The 23,320-nt window shown below is 43.0% G+C and overlaps 1 protein-coding gene across 1 annotated transcript in view; it reads right to left on the bottom strand.

Moving 5' to 3' along the window:
- The window catches only part of LOC134670873 (lutropin-choriogonadotropic hormone receptor), a 94,806-nt gene that overhangs the window by 45,655 nt on the left and 25,831 nt on the right, over window positions 1–23,320 (bottom strand). Inside the window, exons 4-5 of the mRNA XM_063528688.1 lie at window positions 11,230–11,373; window positions 6,936–7,007 (exon numbers count right to left, since the gene is read on the bottom strand). Of these exons, the coding sequence (XP_063384758.1) occupies window positions 6,936–7,007; window positions 11,230–11,373 (216 nt within the window). The remainder of the gene's footprint in view (window positions 1–6,935; window positions 7,008–11,229; window positions 11,374–23,320) is intronic.

Raw genomic sequence — 23,320 nt, 5'->3', positions numbered from 1 at the left:
TCAATCAGCAACGCTAATATATGGTATGTTTATGAGTGATAATAACCTATTTAAGAACCATCCCATATCCATCACGAACATGTTGCAGTAAATCGCCACTAAATGATTTAACCCAATCTAGAGATCTATAACACACGAACGTCCGTTTATTTTGTATGCACCATTCCCGTCTTCTTCCACAGTGGTTAAGAAGATATAAAGTTTGAAGCGGCGGATCATTAAAAAGTCAATGAATAGAGCCCATTACTCCGTCGTAATTAAAAGGGGCCTGCACCGACCGTCTTCATCGTCGCGTCGTCGGTGGTTTAAACTGTTTAAAGTCACATTTAACTGCCTCGTTAACGTGGCCGTTCATTTAACGTTTATAACAGTCGTAATATAATATGTCGGCGATAACTCGGACGTGGGCACGCGCCGTACCGCGGTGGCATTATGCTAATTTAAGGCAATTAACGAATCGTGAGATGTGTGTGTATAGTATCGTAAATCAAAAATTCGTCATATCTCTCTATCGCTGTTGTATATTCGAGCAATAGAGAGGCAGGTATAGACAAACGAGCGAACGAAGTGATTGGTGGCAGGCCCTCATGGCACGCTGACTCCGCGCGACGATGAGTCGTGCGATAAGCGGCGTGAGCGGTGTTGTGGATTGTAGAATATAACTGACTTTGGACGGCTTCAGGCGCGGGGGAAGGGGAGAAGGAAGGGATGTTGCGGTGCAGATTAATCTCCTGGACGCAATATAAGCGACAGTAACGCGTCCCCACACAGATCTCGGCCACAAATGGAACATGAGAGCCGCCTGTGGAATTTCAGTTGCGACGACGTTCATTATGAGTTATTAACAAAACGTTTCCACAAAATGTAGATGTAACCGAATGATACTGAAAACGGTAGAGTCCTACGGCTCTATGCGTCCCAAGTCCCAATACATTGTACGAGTATGAGTGTATGTCGGTTAAAATTGCATTTTTATTAAGGTGACGCCTTACTCTATTACCTATTGGCTCATGTTAATTAAACGCGTTCACCATACGCCAACTGATACAGATGTTACTCGTATTTAAAACGAAACCACTATATGAAAACTTGACTCTATTGAGCTAAAAATTATCCTAATCCATCTTTTACTAATATCGATCACGTCATCATGCTTACGCAGGTGTCGTCGCCGGTCCGGGTTAGCGTATATACCCCGCACAGGGTCTCTTCAGGAGAAGAGAGAGCAGCTTCCAATAAGAAGCTCCCTGGTGCCATTGTGGATAGGTAAGGAAGAGGTCAGGTGGAGGAGGAGGAGGGGGCCTTCTGTCGCCAAAATTGTGGTTAATTTTAAGTTGTTTTAATTTTATGAAATTGATTAATCTATTGGGCCCTTGACTTGACATTAATGATTTTTTTTATCATAGAGAGACTAAATCCCAAGTTTTCTCTTTATAATGCTCCGTGTAAAATAAGGTACCTAGTTACTAGTTGGTAGCTTAGAAGCAAACAAAAGTATTGCGGTACGGGGCAGTGATATTGATATTGCGGGCGCCGCTGACAGCGTGAAGAGGGTTGCGGCCGCGACCCCCGATACTGGGAGTGAAAATCAGACACCGATGTTACTTGGGTCTAGTAGCTAGCTGGTGGTAGGTATTATGTAGATAGAGATTGAAACCTACAATAAGACTTGCAACTTAAAAATGCTACGTCGAATACTTCTTGGGTTCATATTAAATATTTGCAATCAACTTTAAATTACACAGTTCAAATTTCTAGGTGACAATCAGTAGCAAAGTTACTATTAAAGCGAACGGAGTATCCAAAATGAACACACGCTCGAGCTCTCTCTCTTAACAAGGTCGCGTTAAGGTAATTCTGAATACTAATAAATATCAGCGGACGTGGTCAATCAAATCCAATATGAATTTAAGGTTTATCATAAAGTTATTAGATTGTTGCACGCGTCGGAGGGCCGGCACGGCACGGCAGGGCCCGGGCCTTGCCCTTCACAACATTAATCTCGCCTTTCTAGTTCAAGGGCGACCCTGCGGCACCGGCCGGCAAATGGCTGGCCGCTGCCGTGCCGTGCCGTGCTGTGCCGGGGGCTTATCATTGTTATTGTAATCACCGCGGGGGCGTGACAATTATCTGTCCAGTAAAACTAGGTAGGTAGATACCTAGTACCTACTGCTGTAAATATAACATATGTTACTTGACAAAATGTTGATTTTCTGAAGGTAACAGAAGAATAATACAATGATTATCTTTATTAAAAAAAAACTGGTCAAGTGCGAGTCGGACTCGCGTTTCAAGGGTTCCGTACATAAGTCCGACTCACGCTTGACTGCACATTTTTAATATAGGTAAAGTACAATTTGTGTATTTTTTTCAAAATTTTAGGTCCAGTAGTTTTAGAGATAAGGGGGGGGGGGGAATGGTCGGACAGACAGACAACGCACGAGTGATCCTATAAGAGATTCGTTTTTCCTTTTGAGGTACGAAACCCTAAAAAAATGTGACAATCACGTTAAGTTATTCATTAATTCATTGATACTTTCGAGAAGTTTGTTTTAATTAATTACTTGTCACTGAGTTACTGAGGAACAGCCTGCAGCTAGATTAATTAATCGGTTGCTTGAGGGTTTTGAGGTCACGTTCAAATAGCTACAAGTTACATATTATGTAGACGAATAACATCGGAACTCTAATATAGTGGTTGGTTGGTATAAGTATTAGTACGTTATTAGACGTAAAACAGTTATTTAGATTAAGTGGAAATATTAATTGTTATTGCTTTGCTTTGCATTACTCCACTCACTATTTTACTATTTACGGAAAGTTGTCTATTTTTACCCATGTAAGTAAATCTTTTGTCAAGTAGAGCCAGTCAGGCAGTCAATTGATAAAGAACCCCGAACTTCCGCAAACTTCACTCAATCAAAAACAATGTCCATCGTAACGAGGTAATTGCGGAGCTGCGTAATAGCGGAACAGTAGCCACAGAACCCATAACAATCCGCCGCAGCCAATAAAGATCCCAACTAACTTCGAGTTTAGGGATTATCGCGCAATCTTAATAAAGGAGTGGAGCGGCGCGCGGAATAGCAATGTCGGCGGAGCGACGTGCGGCCTTGCACCGGGAAAGGTCGGCTTTTTGCCAACTGCACGCGCCGCATAGGAAGTAGAGGGATCGGGCGCGCTAGACGCGTGCGCCACCGCAAACACAACAAAACTTTTATTCTGATTATAGCAAATTCACTTTGAGAATACTTGTCCCAACACCTTTCGCCACAATAGTATAGTCGACAGCAGAAGTTGCTAAGCGGGCGAGGTGTTCAAAATTACATTGATGCGTTCTTATCGCGCCAAGATAATTTTGAACACCTCGCCCGCTTAGGAATTATTGCTGCTCACTGTACTATTAGTAATTGGTACTAAGTAGGTACGCTTATTCTGGTTAGGTACGGTAGGTTTGTATCTTTTCCGGTATTTCCGGCAACATGAATCGCTTCGCCAACTTTAGTGTTAAGTGTGCTGTGGATCTGGTCATGGACATTCCAGCGCCAGCACATCAGGCTACTTTTGCTTTTACCTAACGACATTGATTTTTCTATTGACAGTACATTTTAGAGGTATCCGCCTAGTTTGCGGGCTGATGGAAGACCTAAGAAACCTCCTAAGCAGAGATGTGAAAAATACTTTATAAAAAGTATTTAAATACAAAATACAAATACTTCCTTGATAATACTATTTCAAATGCAAAATACAAAATAGTTTTTGAATTTGTATTTAAATACAAAATACGAAATAGGTATTTTCAAAATACTTTTAAAAAATACTAATACTTTGCGATAAAAGGTACTCTGAGTAGTGAACACCTAGTCTGAATTTTCGGCTCTCTTTATTCTTTGAAATCAATCCTCAATCTAAAGTGCAAATTTCTAGTTGTTTGCTCATATTAACCGGTAGGATGTAGGTACGGATGATGGTTTTTAACGGCCAACTTTTAAAGTATTAATTTGTACTGTTTCACAGCTAGTAATAGTTTTAATGCCTCTCGTTAGTGTGATGAAAACTGCTCGTTTGTGTTTTACCAGGGCAGAAAAGTTTGTTCTCCTCTCGTTTCTTGAAACCCTCGCAACGTTGTGCGACGTTACTAAACAGATTTAACAGTTCCATGTTAAAAGAATGAGAGAGTTGCCAGGATTGTAACATCAGAAGAGATTGTAATTCCTACCTACATTACCTACCTACTATAAAGTATTTTGTATTTTGAAAATAGAAAATAGGTCCCAAAAACTATTTCAAATAAAATACAAAATAGTTTTCTTCAAAAGGTATTTAAATACAAAATACAAAATAGGTATTTTGCATTTTGTATTTGCATTTTAAATACAAGTATTTCAAATAAGTAAGTCACATCTCTGCTCCTAAGGGCCCCCCCACATCTGGCGTCTTTCGAGCGTCGGCGTCTGTCGGCGTCGGTCCAGCGCTATGGAAAATGACGTCGCTGCGCAGTTGCGTCGACGCTGCGTCGACGTTGCGTCGACGTCGGTCATAGAATTGTAGACGCCGACGCTCGAAAGACGCCAGATGTGGGGGGGCCCTAATATCTTGTTTTTCTTGCGATCTGTAGCAGTATCCACTGTAGAACACAGGGTTGGGTTTGGGTCTCCAGTCCGCTATCCACTTTGTGCACTTGTGCAGTCACGAGTGCCCGCGGATGTACGCGTTGCCCTCGCCCATACCCGCGTCACGCGGTAGTGCAAAGGAGCGTCCAGATCTAACGACGGCGCCGCGACTGCGCCACATGATTGCATCAGATTGCGCGCCTAATTAGGGCAACTAATGCACCGCGCAAATAAAGCGCGTAATCTAGAGCAAACATGCGTGCGCACGACGCGACGGCGTATTCTCTGCAGCTGGACGCTACTATAGCACGCAGCGCGGGACTAGTTCGCCTTCACACTCACAGTTTGTCGCATTAGATTTACTGTAGGTATGTGCGTTTAAAAACTAGTTACAATGTTTGCTTCATTACACACATAATCGCGGTACTGGCTTTGTGCAAAAGAGAAGCTACGCCCGGCGGTTATCGTTAATAATTATTTGATACTTAATTGACGTGTAGATGGAATTTTACAAGAATATAATACTTGTCCAAATGAAAGTAAGAAGCCGTTCAATGAGTCTTCAAATGCATTTACTGTTAGATATAGATAGCTATGTTTAAGCAAGAGAGAATTAAATTAACACTCGCCGCACTATCAATCGCCGCTATCTATTTTCTGGTCAATTACTTGTGCCCTCAAGCAGATTGCTCCGACCCGACCCGGTCCGACCCGGGGTAGCCCGCGTCCGGTCCGGTAATTATTCAGCCCGGGCCTTATTTATGTGATCAGGCGAAGCAGATTGGCTCGTGACGCGTGATATAAGAATTGTATCACCGGTGACATTTATTATAACACTTTAAACTCTCGCGTTTTGTACACATATTCAATTACACAAACGGGTCTACCGCGATATAATTTCATTGTTTTTACCTTTAATTCCGACGTTTCAGCTGAGTTGCATCAGCTGTGAAAGGGATAACGGACAAAGTTGGATCAGTACTGAAGAAATTCTCCATTAAGACTGTATACACGCCGTTATCTAAAGTAGCAAGTCTTTTACGCAGCCCAAAGGATGTCATTCCGTACCAGAATCCGGGTGTCTACAAGATAGAATGCAGTTGTGGAAGTGCGTACATTGGCCAAACAAAGCGCAGTATTCAAGAGAGGGTAAAGGAACACATAGCAGCTGTTAAAAATCGCCATGTAAACAAATCCGCAATAGCTGAGCACTTGCTGACAACAGGAACGAATCACTGGATTGAGCTACATAAACCCAAAGTCCTCTCCAACGAGCGACACTATTATCCGCGGATCGTGAGAGAGGCGATTGAAATCAAAAAACACCCTAAAAATTTCAATCGAGAGGACGGTTACAAATTATCGTCTACTTGGGGACCAGTGATTCAAATGTTGAAACCAGCAGATATATCTTCGGACCAGTGTACGGATACTGTGAGTGTTGTGTGTCGTGCCGTGGACAATAAACATTAAACTTTAACGGGTAGCTGCAATTTCTTTGTCTACCCCGAACATTTTTATAAACTAATTTCGGGTAGTTTAGTGTTGTTTTATTAATATCTCCGTTGACATTTGTTGGGACGTCAGTCTTTCCGTGACCACAGCTGATGCAACTCAGCTGAAACGTCGGAATTAAAGGTAAAAACAATGAAATTATATCGCGGTAGACCCGTTTGTGTAATTGGACATTTATTATGTAACAAACGGCTTGTATACGGGGATTGTAGAGAGTGTGGGGTGTGAAGCCGTTCGACGTTAACAACAATAAGACGGACTGAAAACCATTGACAAAAAAGTACAGTAAAAATTCAGTAGTGATTAGACTACGAATTTATACAAGATCTTTCCAGTTAACTTTTGAGTTGAAAACTATTCCTTTATTGTAGATTAGCTACAAGTATATACATATAAGTAAGTAGGTTTGTATAAGTGTGAGTGCAATTGCCAGCAATTGGAGGTGTGCCAACGTCAGGTAGCGGTAGGCCCATCCATACTAAGCTGTAGTTTATATTGTTTATACCATGCAGGAAGGCGTAATTGATTGATGGTAATAGCACTTGTCAGCACCGGCTTCTGGTGGTTATGGGGTACATGTTACCGTGAGGGCAAACCTCAGAATTACATGTAAAATATGTGTGAATAATGATAGGTATCATCTTTAACTAGACCCGCTTTAGTCCCAACAAGGCCTCCGGTGCTCAGGGTCGGAACGTGCGATGGCAGTTTCATGTCGCACTCGAATCTTGTCGAGGGCCCTGGGCTTCTCTAGAATGTAATCGGAAAATGTTTCAGATTAGAAGAAATAGTATGTAATGTAGTTACAGTGTCCTTAGTTCTGGCAGCGGCGGCAGCGCGTCGGGGCCCAGCTCCGAGATGAGGTTCCCCTCTAGGTTCCTGCAACAAGAGGAGCGTGTCACATCATTTCAGGACTGCCTCCGCGATCTTACCTTATTGTGTCGGGATCTAGTCTTATCGCCGGACGATCCCTAATAAAGCATCGCACGCACGCACTCGATTCGTTCACGTAAATTTTCTTTAATAGGTAATTAACCTACCTATGTACCTAAATGTTCCGACGCTAGTGACTCAATTCCTGAAATAATTTACTTTATTGTTTTTCATTCCAAATGTTCAGATTTACGAAAGTTAAATGCTATCCGAAATTGAATAAATGTTTCAAAAATGTTTAAATGAATGTTTTGATTTGGCAAATTACACAAGGATAAAATACGGACACAATTGCTAGCGATATCAAATGATTAACAGCTGTCACAAACAAGGAAGCTTGTCTTATATGATGCGACTCACCTTTCAATAGTTAGTTAGAAATGCAAACCAGTGAAATGAATATAAATGAAGTACGATGCTCTGTTGGTGAGCGCTAACTAATGACGGTGCTTGCCCTTGTTGTTTATTCCGAGGTATTGTCAGTTAACTGCTGAGTTTTACAAAACCCTCCACGTCCTCCACTCTAGGAAGGTGTTTCGCATAGGCAGCAAATTTACTGATTTTGATAGTTGTAAAAGTGATTTGTTTGTAAATTCACAAAGTTTTAGTTGAATATTTAGAAACATAGGTACTAGATGTTTATTCAATAACAAATGCAAAAATGTAAAGTATAATCTGTAGTTGAGAGTGCATCGCGTGGTGGCGCGCCGCGGTGACACGCGGCGGCGAGCGCGGGCGCCGGCGCCCCATATTCTAGTTCTATTCTGGATGATCTACATCTTAATCCTAAACGACGTGCGTGGGCGGAAACGCCTGAATGATAAATAAATAAGTAGACAGGGCATATTTATTGCGCGCCCGATCGAGAACGAATCGGGAGCGTGTCGGGAGCGTGCTGCAGCGTCGCGTCGCGTCACGTCGCGCAGATACCTACGACGGCTGCAGAGTGCAGTGTCGAATCGACAGTCAGCAGCATCAGAAACTAAGCGGGACAGGTTTTCAAAATTAGCTCAACAGATACCTAAAATAAGGTCAATTATTTTAATTCATATAAACGACTTCGCATAGTGGCATTTGTTTTGCCGGTGTGTATACCGGGTGTTGCCTGTAACACGAGCAAATAATTAAACCATATATTATACTCCTTAAACTATGTATAAAACTGTTGTTAAACATATTTTAAAAATTGTGATACACTTCGACTTCCTCTTTTTCATATAAAATAAAAGCTGTTTTACAAAAGGTTAAACATGTCACAAATCATTAAATTTAAACATAATACCGTGTGGTAATGTGTATAGCCAGTGGCGGCGCGTCATACATATCCATAGGCAAGCCGGGGCTAATTTGACTTACATATTTCCTATACAACTCTGCCCAAACGTCCAAAAACAGGCAAGCCGGTGGGAATCGGCTTATATGGACGCGTCGCCACTGGTGTATACATTCATACACTTTAATAATATAGGTAGTAGATAAGTATGTTCCAACAACTGACACCTACATCAAGCAAGACACTAAAGAAATAGGTCATACAAAACCATTTAAGTACTACTCTACGTTTGTTTGAGGTACCTTGAGTAGAGACTTCGAGAGTAGTACTGTTTGTTCTAAAAGTTAATTGAAGCTTTGATGTACTTACTTATCTACGGAAGCGCGGGAGCAGGTGGTCTTATAATATAATATAAGTAAGTATAGTACTACATACTATATTATCATATATATACCTACACACGGCACGTCTTATTCCGGGCGCGGTCATTGCCCCCGCGACGTAATAACACCAACACATTATCGATCATTGTTAGACCTTATCTCGTTGCAATAAGATTTACGTAGGGTCAATAATCGTCTAACACGCCATTCATCTCATTGACGAGCTTTCACCGTGAGTCCTTATTGGCAGCTTTGCACTTGCCATTCAAGTCGGCGCGGCGACTAACGGCATTCCAGTCCGCCGCCAAATGGCCGATTAGGGAGAACAAACTGTCTCGAGCGCGACCGGAATATCATCAATACAAATACAGTACCTAATCATGTTCAATAATGGTTGGCAGATGTTTCCGACGCGGCGCGGAGCGTACACACACACACCGGTTAAATAACCAATTACATATATGTATTATATTATAGGTACAGGTAGGAATATAGGTATTATACCTTTAAAGTCTTTCTTGTTTTATAGTGGATGGTTTACCTACTGTGACATAAACGCATAGCGCTATATAGCGATCTTCCTGCAAGCGCACAAGTGATTGTGTATTTTCATCACCTGGCACTACTTTTCCCCCAAATAAAACGCCTGGCATTGTTATATTTGAATTAAATACATAATTAGCTATTATGTCACAGCAAACTAAGAACTCTATAAATTGCACACCTTCAATTGATTTTACAACCCCTTTGTTGCTCATCCACTCCCGCACCCACCGCTGAACAGCTGCCAGGCGCCCGAATTCATTAATAATGATAGTATGGCACACTAACTAGAGTGATTTCGTTGCTCTATAAATTGCATAACTATCTCCGTGCTATCGTCCATACAAGGGTCCCTTTTCCTACTTGATAACAGAATCCTAAAAATGGTGTCATATGACATAGGTATCCATTACAATTCTGCTCTTATCTCTTTTAAACGCCACATAGAGCTGCGCATGTCCTAATCCTAAAGTTGCATGCGTAAGCATGGCAATCAATATGGCATGAGCTTGAAGTAAGAGATTTGAAGCATAAAATGTGGAAAATCGCACTGGTACGAACACTAACAGAGTAACAGACAAGCGGCTCATTAGTAAGTGTCGCGGCGGGACCTCCGGCGGATGCGGGACCGGGAACTCTGAGGGGGGGTTAGGGAGCGCCGGGAAGGGGGACACGTGAGTCACTCGTGCCGCAATTAGCTCCCGACTCCCGACCTACACCACGCCGCCGCTGCACCGACGCGACGCCGCGCCGCCAGCCGCGAGTGCATCTGTTTCTTCTGTATCCGCTTGCCACAATACATTTAGGTTGTGTTTGTGTCGGTTCGAAATTTAACTTTTAACTCAAACTGTTGTGTTTGTTTGAAGTTTCTCGTGAAGTGAAAATAGGTCAAAGAGGTAACTCTACACTGATGGTTCATATGTAGGCACGAGTAAATATATTATATCGGGTGTGGCCTGTAATATGAGCAAAAAATTAAACTGTAGGCTGTACTCCTCATACTGACCAACATTTGTTCAGCGACTTTTAAAAATAACTTGTGGTTTGATTTTTAATACACTAGTTTATTCTAAGACGCAATGTATTGCGAATTTTGTTATGTTCAGTGTTGCCAACTTGGCATAAATGATGCCAGATCTGGCATATTTTCACTCGCTTTGGCACCAAAATTTTCCATTTAGCATCTGGCATATTTTTTAGCATAATTTAGTCTAAGCTAAGTTTGCACCAACTTGGCAGCAACAATATGCGCAATCGCCTTATGTGGTTCATATTTTCATATGAATTTTGACTTTTGTGGACGGATGGACGTCAGCGGACTATATAAAGTTGGTCAAGCAGATCTTGTCAGTAGAAAAAGGCGGTAAATTTGAAAAATGTATGTGTTTTAAGTGTCTACTTTCAAGTGATATTTTAGCATTTTTTTAGCATAGGTGTTTAAAAAATTTTTGGCATAATTTTGACATAATCTAGACATTAGTCTAGCATTTTTTCAAAATCCGAGTTGGCAACACTGGTTATGTTTAAGGCGTGACAAGCAACGTCAATAATCACAATGATATGGCGTGGCGATGGCGTCCATTGCAGATAATATTTATTTTGTATGAAAAATAGGGAGTCTAAATACTTCATAATTTTTAAAAGTTGTAGAACAAAAGTGTCACCGTTTGAGGAGTACAATCTATATTTTAATTATTTGCTCGTGTTACAGGCCACACCCGGTATTAAGTATAGGGCAATATTGTCTACACCTACAGTACACAGAACAGTAATTATTTGTGCAACATTGCAGTTGATAGTTTCACAGCGCGAACTCTTAAATTCATCACATTTTCAATTTTGCCAATAGGGTAGATGAATAACAAGTGGAACAAGTAGTGGAGCTAACAATAAGTTGATCAACAGGAACAAGTGGAGTCTTGTCTGCATTCAGCAGGTTGTCGTCAACTGACTATAGCACGTGACTTACAGCAAGTCCAGCCGCTTGGTGTGCGCCAGCGCGGCGCGCGGCGGCGCCCGCAGCCGGTTACGCGCGAGGCGGAGCGAGCGCAGCGCGCGCAGCCCCGCCAGCGCGGTCGCCTCCACCTCCTCCAGCAGGTTGTCGTCCGCCGACCTGCGAACACAATCACCATTCTCAATCACACGAGCCCATTAAATGGTCGTACCAATGGTCAGGGTTTTGCCACGGCATCTCAGCATGCTCTAGTCATGTCATGTGCTTAGACGAAGTTAACGTCCCGTGAAGATTCACAAACAAGCGGCAATATTGTTCGATTTGTTTGCAGGTTGCTGTGCAGTTGATCGTCATACAATAACCTGGTTTACGCGAACTATCCTACCTACACCTAGGTTATACGTAGGTTGCGGTACTCTTCAATTAGCCTTGCAAAGTTCTAATGTTTAAAAAAACATTCATTAGGTAATATTATATACCTAAAGTGCATAATATTAAGCATGTATTTACGTTTGGGCCATTATGAGTACTCTGTGTTTTTTGAATAAATCGTTTTATTCTTGAAGTTGCCCAGAAAAGGAAAACACGTGAGAGTAGAAACAACACTGAGAGAAAAATCATCACCAGGAATTAAAAAACAGTTCTGTACTGGGGGAAAAAATTAAGTTTTAGTAATAATTATGGATGTCTCACTATTTCTGTAAAGTTTGTTCCTATTAGTTAACTCTCCTTGTCCCCAGATTAAGTTTATTTTTGTAATTCTAAGTGTGTTTTTGTTGTACTTTTCTCTCAGTGAAACTTCGTAAATATCTGAAAAGGGAGGTCACGACAAGGAAACGCCATTCCGAGACCACTCTAACAAATACTTATGTTGTCGGGAATTCGGCAACACCCTCATGTAGATAACGATTGCATAAATAAACTATGATAAACAACGTCGTTGTGTGAAAAAATACCTGATGACGCCTGGGGAGAAGGACTAATGACAAAGGTTTATTGGGTTGTAGCATTATTAAAACCAGTTATATAAAAGTGTCACGAAGAAACCAAATTCTGTTCATTACGTTTTGTCTGCGAACTAGCGCGACTATTTCCCACAATGAAAATAACTTTAGGAAGGAAGAATCCGTGATGTAATCAGACAGAGGAAATTCAGTCCCATCCCGCGCCATCCGGGCTCCCGACCGGGTTATATCGACTCTCCGCGCTTAACCTCGGATACGCTCAAGTTGTAATATTGTTGCTGTAAGTAAAGTAATTAATAACGAGGAGTAAATGAAAGCGCGCTCCCGACGGGACGCGACTCCTAATGCGGTGTACCCCAGCCCCGACACAATTAACACGATTTACTGCGGCTACGGACACCGACCCAGCCAATACGACCTAATTAAAATTGACGCAATTAAAATTAAGGAAGCAATTTTAGCGAGGCGCTCTCAGAATTAATAACATTAAATACTTACTTAATATTTAGAAAGCCGGCGACTTTCAAGCGAGGCCCGTTAAGGTGATAATTGAGATTCATCGCGAGTGTATAAAACATTGGCATTAACAACCTTCTTATACTTACTGCGATACTACACGCATATAAAATAAGTAAGGACATTTCGGAGTCGCAAAATGGCCTTACATATCCAGTCATTAATCTTTGTGGTATCGTCAGCAAACTTCGGCAAACTCAAACGGCAGAAATATGAGCGTGTATGTTATTATACGTGGTTATAAGCGTAAGATACCTACACATCACGCGGCCGGCGAACCCTGCCGCTGTCGGCGGCTCTAATGTGCAGGATTTAATATTTCGGCCGACGCGAGTATTTGGCGCGTGATAAAAGTGACAAACGACTTCCTCTCCTTGATGCAAACCATTCGGCGTTCCTTCCCCTCCGCGGCGCGAACGTTTCGCAACGCGCAGTGCGAAACCGCGAGGCGAACAGTTCGCACGGCTGCAGGCGACCAGCAAGTCGCCAGAAGGTCACGGCTACAACTGGTAGCGCCCCTTCATTAACTCAATTAAGATTTTGTTCAGGCGTTGTGCTAATTAGGCGCAGCTATTAATTCATCCTGTAAACAGCCCGCGACACCGACGGCCGCGCTAGCTTACATGCCGCCGAGCTTTTAATTGTGTCTGCACTGGGCACAATCTTAGATATTCTTATTTAAACTACTATATAATTGCATTTTTAAATAGACAACGAGAGGACAGTGAAATCCAGTCTTTGACCCTATTATCTGACACAAGCGGAATGACGCTCGGCGTCGCGCGGGATGGCTCCCATCATTCACACTCGCCCACAAAATTATGTCAGCGCGTTGGCGTGCGGTGTGCACAGCACACCTCTTGGATATACGAGTAGGTATGCGCTATGCGCAGTATAACTTACCTATGAAACCACACTGCATTCCGCACGAGATCACTAACAAACATAATAGCATGTTATTCATTACCGAACACGATGTCTAAACACTTATTGGAACATTTGGAACCTCAGAGTTTGGAACGTAAACCTATTTATACAGTAGGTATGGATGGGAAAATAAAGAAAAGATATTTCTTTTCGCTCGCGAAGGAGCCTAATTTGAATGTTATTAGAGACAACGTGTCGCGGCCGCGGACGGGGCGAGCAGGGGAGCGGGGGGAGGGGTGGCTGCGTCAGCTGCCCATGAATAATTTATAATCGATTTATCAAACTACACTCACTATCCGATCTGGGATGAAAGGAGTCGCGGACAAATACGGCTGGAATGACCTCCGTAATCCGCCGCATCTCATTATTGTTTACAAGATTTTTATCTTTTTATTGAGTAAGTATATTAATTATATTATAATGCCTATAATGTGAGTATAGTATGAGTGATCATGTGGGTATCATAAGAAAACAAGCTTAACATTATTATAACTTGGTTTGGCAGCAATTTTATCATATATTATGTTATATGATAAGTTTATATTAATTATTACGATCTACCGTCCACCCCCCACATCTAGCGTCTTTCGAGCGTCGGCGGCTGTCGGCGTCTGGTCAGCGCTATGGAAAATGACGTCGCTGCGCAGTTGCGTCGACGTTGCGTCGAGCAGCGGCCATAGAATTGTAGACGCCGACGCTCGAAATACGCCAGATGTGGGGGGGCCCTTATAGTAACATCATAAAAGGGTCTATAGCGCCTTGGGAAATAAACCTTTGACTATTTGGATCTCTGGTGGATTGTATCGTATCCTTGTTTGAGTGTAGGTATGTTAAGAGAAGGATGAAAACTCTGGCCGTCAAGAGCTTGGAGTAAATTGATAGTAAACTGATTATAAGGAGCAGTGAAGGTAACCATCAGCCAACCACCCAGGATGATTGACACCTCAGTAATGTATCGAATGCGCCGCGAGGGCGTAGAAGAGCGGGCCGCAAATTTTCTAACCGACTTGATACCACGATGAAATGCACAATGGTTTCCCATAAAAGTGATGCTAAGTCCGAATTCGATAGTCTGCCACGGCGGAACTTGCCGAAAGTACGAAAAAGAAGGCCACTTCCGGTGCCAAAAAAGGGGGTTGATTTAACCCATCTGATACTGAAATAATAGTTATGGCAGCAGTTAGAAATTTACATGTAGACACATAAAAGCGAAGTCTGCCAGTATTTTTTTTGCCGGAAGTGCTCGGCAGACGCTCTCAAAGGTGGCCACCGGGACCCCTAATTTAACCCATCTGATACCACCATGAAACCACTTCCAGTCGGTAGTTATGAACCCCCATTTGAGGAATATATAAGTCTGCCAAGGTTTTTCCTGCCGAAACACCTTGGCAGACGAGATTATAAGCAAGATGTCCATCGGTTACCGTACACTAACCCATCTGATACCACCATGAAACCAATTCCAGTCGGTAGGTATAAACCCTCATTTCAGGAATATATAAGTCTGCCAAGGCCTTTCCTGCTAAAACACCTTGGCAGACGAGATTATGTGAGCAAGGTGACCATCGGTTACCGTACACTAACCCATCTGATACCACCATGAAACCAATTCCAGTCATCATCATCATCATCATCATCAGGCTATATTAGTCCACTGCTGGACATAGCCCTCCCCTAAAGAGCGCCATAGCGCCCTGTCTTCAGCTTGCCGCATCCAGCATCTGCCTGCAGTCTTTCGCAGATCGTCATCCCACCTGGCCGAAGGGCGTCCTACACTACGTTTGCCGAGTCGCGGTCTCCACTCAAGAACACGTTTCCCCCAGCGGTTGTCGGTTCTTCGTGCGATATGGCCAGCCCACTGCCACTTCAGCTTGCTAATTCTTTGAGCTATGTCGATAACTTTGGTTCTCTGTCGAATGTATTCGTTACGAATCTTATCCTTCAGAGAAACTCCGAGCATAGCTCTCTCCATAGCTCGCTGAGCGACTTTGAACTGGTGGACCAACCCTACCGTGAGTGTCCATGTCTCGGCTCCGTAGGTCATGACGGGTAGGACGCACTGATTGAAAACTTTTGTTTTCAAGCATTGCGGTATGGATGACGAGAAGACTCGGCGTAGTTTCCCAAACGCTGCCCAGCCCAGCTGGATCCTCCTCTTGGCCTCCTTCTCGAAATTGTTTTTACCTAACTGTAGAATCTGCCCGAGGTAAGTATATTCCGAAACGATTTCGAGAAGGTGGCCATTTACGACTATCGGTATTGGATCAATGTGGCCATTGATCATGACTTTCGTTTTATCCAAATTCATGCCAAGACCGATGCGTCGCGAGGCCGCAGCTAGGCTGTCCAGCATCCGGTTCAGCTCCTCTAGCGACTCCGCCACTATGACTATGTCATCTGCGAATCGTAGGTGTGAGATGTAGTCGCCGTTTATGTTAATGCCCTTACCTTTCCAGTCCAGCGTCTTAACCATATCTTCCAACGCGCTTGTGAACAGTTTCGGGGATATAACATCCCCCTGTCTCACCCCTCTGCGCAATTGGATAGGTTTAGACTGCTGACCCTGTACTTGGACACTCATGGTGGCGGCTTCGTAGAGACATCTCAACACCTCGATATAACGATAGTCTATTTGGCATCGCTGTAAGGATTCCAGAACAGCCCAGGTCTCGACAGAGTCAAAGGCCTTCTCATAGTCCACAAAGGCTAGACACAGGGGCTGATTATATTCTTCGCACTTTTGTATAATCTGCCTCACTGTGTGAATGTGGTCTATGGTGCCATATCCTCCGCGAAACCCTGCCTGCTCTGGCGGCTGGAACTCGTCGAGTCTCCTGGCGAGACGGTTTGTGACCACTCGTGAGAACAGCTTATAGACGTGACTCAGGAGCGAGATGGGTCTGTAATTTTTAAGGAGGGTTTTGTCCCCCTTCTTAAAAAAGAGCACCACCAAACTCCCGCTCCACGCCTTTGGAGTTCTCCCACTGTGAAGGACGGCGTTGAAGAGGTTCTGTAATTCCTGTATAACAGGGGTTCCTCCAGCTTTCAAAAGCTCTGATGTTATTCAAATGAAAGAAGCGCCTGGCGTCCGTTGGCTCGTTGGGTGGACGACATCCGGAAAATTGCGGGTCACTGTTGGATGAGATTAGCTCAGGACCGGGACAAGTGGCGTACTAGAAGAGAGGCCTATGCTCAGCAGTGGGCGATAAAGGGCTGATATGATGATGATGATGATGATGATGTTATTCCGTCCTCACCGGGGGCTTTTCCATTTTTAAGCTGCCTCAGAGCTAACACGATCTCGTCTTGACTGATGTCTGGCAGTTGGTCGGTGTAATGGCGTGTCAGGGTGGCTCTGGAATCATGATCGTCTCGTTGGGAATGAGGGGCATGTGCAGCATATAACCGGTCATAGAAATCCTCAATCTCGGCGGAGATCTCCGGCTTCGACAATACGGTCCTCCCGTCGCGAGTTTTAAGCTTCGTCAGGTGGCTCCTGCCAAGCTGCTGAGTGAATACTTTGGACCCTCGGTTTTGCTCTATCGCCTCTTCAATGAGGCGTGGAGGAGCTCCGAAGGTCGCGCCGTACCATCTTCGCTATTCGCTTGTTCAGCTCTGACGTCTCCGACGAAGTCGCTTGGGTAGTTTCCCGTCTTTTTGTCATCAATCCGAGGGTCTCAGCCGAGAGTTTGGATTTCTTGCCAGTCTGCTGCGTTCTGCAGAATTTGACGCCCTCGTCCCTCAGAGTTTCGATCAGATTATGTAGGGTCTCGTCAGCGTCATTGGTGGGTTCCAAGGCAACAAATCTATCCCTGAGAAGCTGCTGGAACTTCTCGGTACCCGCCATAATTTGGATTGGGTTAGGGCGGAGCGTGGACTTCATCAGACGGTTTCTTTCAAGCCTTAAGTTGATATTCAGAGAGCCTCGGAGGAGTCGGTGATCAGATCCGGTATTGAACCTGTTGATCACTGAGACATCTCTGAATATGTGCCTGCTATCCGTCATGATGAAGTCGATCTCATTTTTAGTCACAGTGTCGGGGCTTTGCCATGTCCACTTCCTTTGAGGCTGTTTCTTAAAGAAGGAGTTCATTAAGAACAGTCCCTCTTTCTCAAGAAAGTTGACAAGCATTTGCCCCCTGTGATTCCTAACTCCGTAACCATGCGGGCCTATCCGGGATTCGTTGCCCGTCTGGGTTCCCACCTTGCCGTTAAAGTCCCCCATAACAACATTGAAGTGGGCCTTAGTGGTGTTGTGCAGGGCTTTGGATATGTCTTCGTACATATCCTCCACTTCATCATCAGAGTGTGCCGAGGTCGGTGCGTAAACCTGAATTACCTTCATGCTGTAGCGCTTGGACAGCCGAAGGATCAGGTACGCTACCCTGGTCGACACACTGGAGATTTCTTCAACGTTGTTAGAGAGGGCCTTATTGACGAGGAAACCTACGCCACCCTGGGATGTTTTATCACCCTCACGATAGTAGAGAAGATGGCCCGACTCTAGGGTTACGGTATCCTCCCCCTCTCTACGGATTTCACATAACCCTAGAACATGCCATTTAATGTTCTCTAACTCCACTTCCAACTGCGCTAGATGGTGGTCAAGCCTCAGAGTGCGTCCGTTAAACGTAGCCAGGGTCAAATTTTGTAATGAATGGCAGCCTAACGTAGCCCGGGGATTCTTAGCACCCCTTGCCTCGCCGTTACCGTGGCCGCTGCCATGGCCAGGAATAGCTTGGCGGCCGGGAACTAGGGGCCATTTTCGTTTGGCGTGTGTTTTCATTTGGGGGGTAATGCCCATAATCCCCACGCTGGGCATGCGGGTTGGGGATCGCAGTTCAGTAATTGTTCTGCAGGGGGCGCTGCTGCCCACCCCCTGGTTATGTTTCCCTTAGTCGCCTTTTACGACACCCACGGGAAGAATTGGGTTGGTGCTATTCTATAGGCCGGCACCACACGGCAAAGTCCAGTCGGTAGGTATGAACCCCCATTTCAGGAATATATAAGTCTGCCAGGGCTTTTCCTGCCGAAACACCTTGGCAGACGAGATTATGTTAGCAAGGTGTACATCAGTTACCCTACATCAACCCATCTGATACCACCATGAAACCAATTCCAGTCGGTAGGTATGAACCCCCATTTCAGGAATATATAAGTCTGCCAAGGCTTTTCTTGCCGAAACACCTTAGCAGACGAGATTATAAGCAAGATGACCATCGGTTACCGTACACTAACCCATCTGATACCACCATGAAACCACTTCCAGTCGGTAGTTATGAACCCCCATTTGAGGAATATATAAGTCTGCCAAGGTTTTTCCTGCCGAAACACCTTGGCAGACGAGATTATAAGCAAGATGTCCATCGGTTACCGTACACTAACCCATCTGATACCACCATGAAACCAATTCCAGTCGGTAGGTATAAACCCTCATTTCAGGAATATATAAGTCTGCCAAGGCCTTTCCTGCCGAAACACCTTGGCAGACGAGATTATGTTAGCAAGACTCCCTAATACAGTACGGGGCGGAACTCTGGGGACGCTGTGCCGAGTGGGAAAGAGTTTTTCGCCTCCAGAAACGCGCCATACGAACCATCTCACGAGTACCGCTAGATACTCCGGCAAAGCAACTGTTCACAAAACTGGGCATTCTCACATTACCCGCAGTAGTAATAATGCAGGTCGCAGTGTATGTGCGTGAACACCTTACATCCTACAAAACGAACGCAATGGTACACGAGTACAATACGCGAAACGCTAACAAGCTTGTAGGTATTAGCCGCAAACTTGTGAAGTCGTCCAAGTTAACTCGCGTTATGGGCCCCACGGTCTACAACAAGTTACCAAGCATTGTTACTGAGGCCACAAGTCTGCATAGGTTTAAGTGCCGTCTAAAACACTGGCTTATTGAGCGCTCGTTCTATAGCTATGATGAATTTTTAATGTATAAAGACAGTTAGTCCATATACCAACATCCTTTTTAAGTGTGATTATTTATTTATTACTTCGGTACTGACTTCAATAGTAGGTACTGTTATTGGGTATGTGTTATAATTTATTCGGATGAATCCGTGAAGTGACTAATTATGGTTGTATAATTGTACATTTTTACTAATATTTTATTTTTATCATATTGTGATCTAATGTTAACTCAATCATTTTACAATACTGTAATCTGTTGGGAATCATTATAATTATTATCTTTGACATGTAAACCGGTTTTATCAAATAAATGACTATGACTATGACTATGACAAGATGTACATCAGTTACATGAAACCAATTCCAGTCGATAGGTATGAACTCGCATTTCAAGAATATATAAGTCTGCCAAGGCGTTAGAAGACTTGACTTGGCAGACTGGACTTGTTAAACAAGGTATCAGATAGGTAAATGTAGGGTAACTGATGTACACCTTGCTAACATAATCTCGTCTGCCAAGGTGTTTCGGCAGGAAATACCCTGGCAGACTTACATATTCCTGAAATGAGGGTTCATACCTACCGACTGGACTTGATTTCATCGTGGTATCAGATGGGTTAGTGTACGGTAACCGATGGTCATCTTGCTTATAATCTCGTCTGCCAAGGTGTTTCGGCAGGAAAAGCCTTGGCAGACTTATATATTCCTGAAATGGGGGTTCATACCTACCGACTGGAATTGGTTTCATGGTGGTATCAGATGGGTTGATGTAGGGTAACTGATGTACACCTTGCTAACATAATCTCGTCTGCCAAGGTATTTCGGCAGGAAAAGCCCTGGCAGACTTATATATTCCTGAAATGATGGTCCATACCTACCGGATTACTAATATGTTGCATAAAATTTATTGTCATATTTTACTTTCGCATAGCAACCCTTGGCAGCATCATCATTTCGCAGAATTACTTTTTGCATAAGTTTCATGGCATACTGTTGTTTCGCACAATTTTGTAAAGCAGAATAATGCAATGGCATAATCTCAATTTGAAGAATAATACTATAATCGAATAATTGATTTGCCGAAAATTGCGTCGCATAATATGTACTTGGCATACTGTCTTTTCGCACAATTTCCTTAGGCAGAATAATTCATTGGCATACTGTTGATGAGAATAATATTTTGATGGATAGTTAGTTTCTCGCCGAAATAGGTATCGCATACAGATATAAAATCGAATAATATTTTGCTAATTCTTGATTGTAATTCGATTTATGTTATAGTACTTTCGTATAAAGCGTAAATTGCACAAATACTATTAGCACTACTTCTGGAAGCAGTTTCTTTTGCGTAGGGGTCGCAGTTCTAACCTAACCTAACCTACAGTTCTGGAAGCAGTTTCTTTTGAGTAGGGGTCGCAGTTCTAACCTAACCTAACCTACAGTTCTGGAAGCAGTTTCTTTTGAGGGGTGTGTAATGATCCGTATAACAATTTTTGATATATTTTCAAAATTATAACAACTTTTGATATAATTTCATGGTGTATAATCACTTAAGCGGTATAATGAACATTTGATATAACAACAAAATAACTATTTTCATGGGATATAATGTTTAATCGATATAAAAGCTATTCGATATGACGTTTACTGGATATAATGAATATTTGTTATAAGTATTTATGGTATAATGTATTCAAGTTGAGGTTATAATAAAAAAAGTCGGTTCTGGCGCTTCGCCGGCCGCTACCGCGGCACGCTCGCTTCGCTCGCTCGGCTCGCGCGCTGTAGGGTCGCAGTTCTACCTAACACTCCTCCTCGCTTCGCTCGTCGTCGTACCTAACTGAGACCTGCCTTAAGTTCGAATACGTAGGTTGTTATAATAGTAGTAAATATTACAAATTATACCAGTACTACATTATGCCAACTGAGCGTTATATCGAACTTAATTATATACGCTGTTAATGTTAGATTAGAAGTTGTTATATTACAAGTTCATTATACTTGACGATAGTTAGACTCTTTAAGAATATACCATGTATTGTTATAGCAAAAGTGCATTATGTCCCTCAATCGTTATATCGACTAAAAATATATCAAAAGTTGTTATATGGACCGTTACGCACCCTCTTTTGAGTAGGGGTCGCAGTTCTAACCTAACCTAACCTACAGTTCTGGCAACAATTTCTTTTGTGTAGGGGTCGCATTTGTAACCTAACCTAACCTATAGTTCTGGCAGCAATTCCTTTTATGTAGGGGTCGCAGTTCTAACCTAACTTAACCTGTAGTTCTGGCAGCAATTCCTTTTGTGTAGGTTCAGTCAGCGACATGAGTATTATGCGGTAACAATTTCGGCAGAACTTTTATTCTGCTGCATAACATTCTGCGAAATTCAAGTCTACAATATGAGCAATATGCCATAAGAAATTCGGTGGAATGTAATTTATGCTACATACAATTCTGCGTATGTAAAATCGACGATAGTAGTATTCTGCTATTCAAAATTCTGCCAAATGAATGTTATGCGACATGACAGTTATGCTAATTATACAATTATGCAAAAGTATCATTCGGTTAAAAATGTTTCTGCGAAACCTGCTATGCGAAGTGTATTTCGGACAATCGATATTATGCAAGATAAAGGGAAGCCATACCTACCGACTGGAATTGGTTTTATCGTGGTATCAGATGGGTTAGTGTACGGTAACCTATGGTCATCTTGCTTATAATCTCGTCTGCCAAGGTGTTTCGGCAGGAAAAACCTTGGCAGACTTATATATTCCTAAAATGGGGGTTCATACCTACCGACTGGAATTGGTTTCATGGTGGTATCAGATGGGTTAGTGTACGGTAACCGATGGTTACCTTGCTCACATAATCTCGTCTGCCAAGGTGTTTCGGCAGGAAAAGCCTTGGCAGACTTATATATTCCTGACATGAGGGTTCATACCTACCGACTGGAATTGGTTTCATGGTGGTATCAGATGGGTTAAATTAGGGGTCCCGGTGGCCACCTTTGAGAGCGTCTGCCAAGCACTTCCGGCAAAAAAAATACTGGCAGACTTCACTTTTATGGGTCTACATGTAAATTTCTAACTGCTGCCATAATTATTATTTCGGTATCAGATGGGTTAAATCAACCCCCTTTTTTAGCACCGGAAGTGGCCTTCTTTTTCGTACTTTCGGCAAGTTCCGCCGTGGCAGACTACCTATCGAATTCGGACTTAGCATCATTTTTATGGGAAACCATTGTGCATTTCATTGTGGTATCAAGTCGGTTAGAAAATTTGCGGCCGGCTCTTCTACGGATTCACAAAAAAAACCCGACTGCAAAAAGCTATCTTTAGAATATAATAAAAAAACTGAAAAGAAAAAAACAAGTTCAGTAGTCGAGAACATTGAATCAGTTTCATGATTAACATTTCGTATGTCAATTTGGACCTTGGAGTTTAAAAATAATGTCCAAATCGCTTGTGACGGATCCGGAACGAGGCATACAAATCGTTATGACACAGATAAAACAAACTATACATTCTTATACGAAACAGCAACTTCAACAGTCGGGACCCATTAAAAGTCTAGGCTGCGGCACTAATGTTGACAATAATGGGTCCCGACTGTTAAAGTTGCTGTTTCGTATAAGAATGTATAGTTTGTTTTATCTGTGCCATAACGATTTGTATGCCTCGTTCCGGATCCGTCACAAGCGATTTGGACTTTATTTTTAAACTCCAAGGTCCAAATTGACATACGAAATGTTAATCATGAAACTGATT

The sequence above is a fragment of the Cydia fagiglandana genome, chromosome 14 (assembly GCF_963556715.1).
Source record: "Cydia fagiglandana chromosome 14, ilCydFagi1.1, whole genome shotgun sequence".
Lineage (NCBI taxonomy): Eukaryota > Metazoa > Arthropoda > Insecta > Lepidoptera > Tortricidae > Cydia > Cydia fagiglandana.
This window is presented reverse-complemented; position numbering and strand designations above follow the sequence as displayed.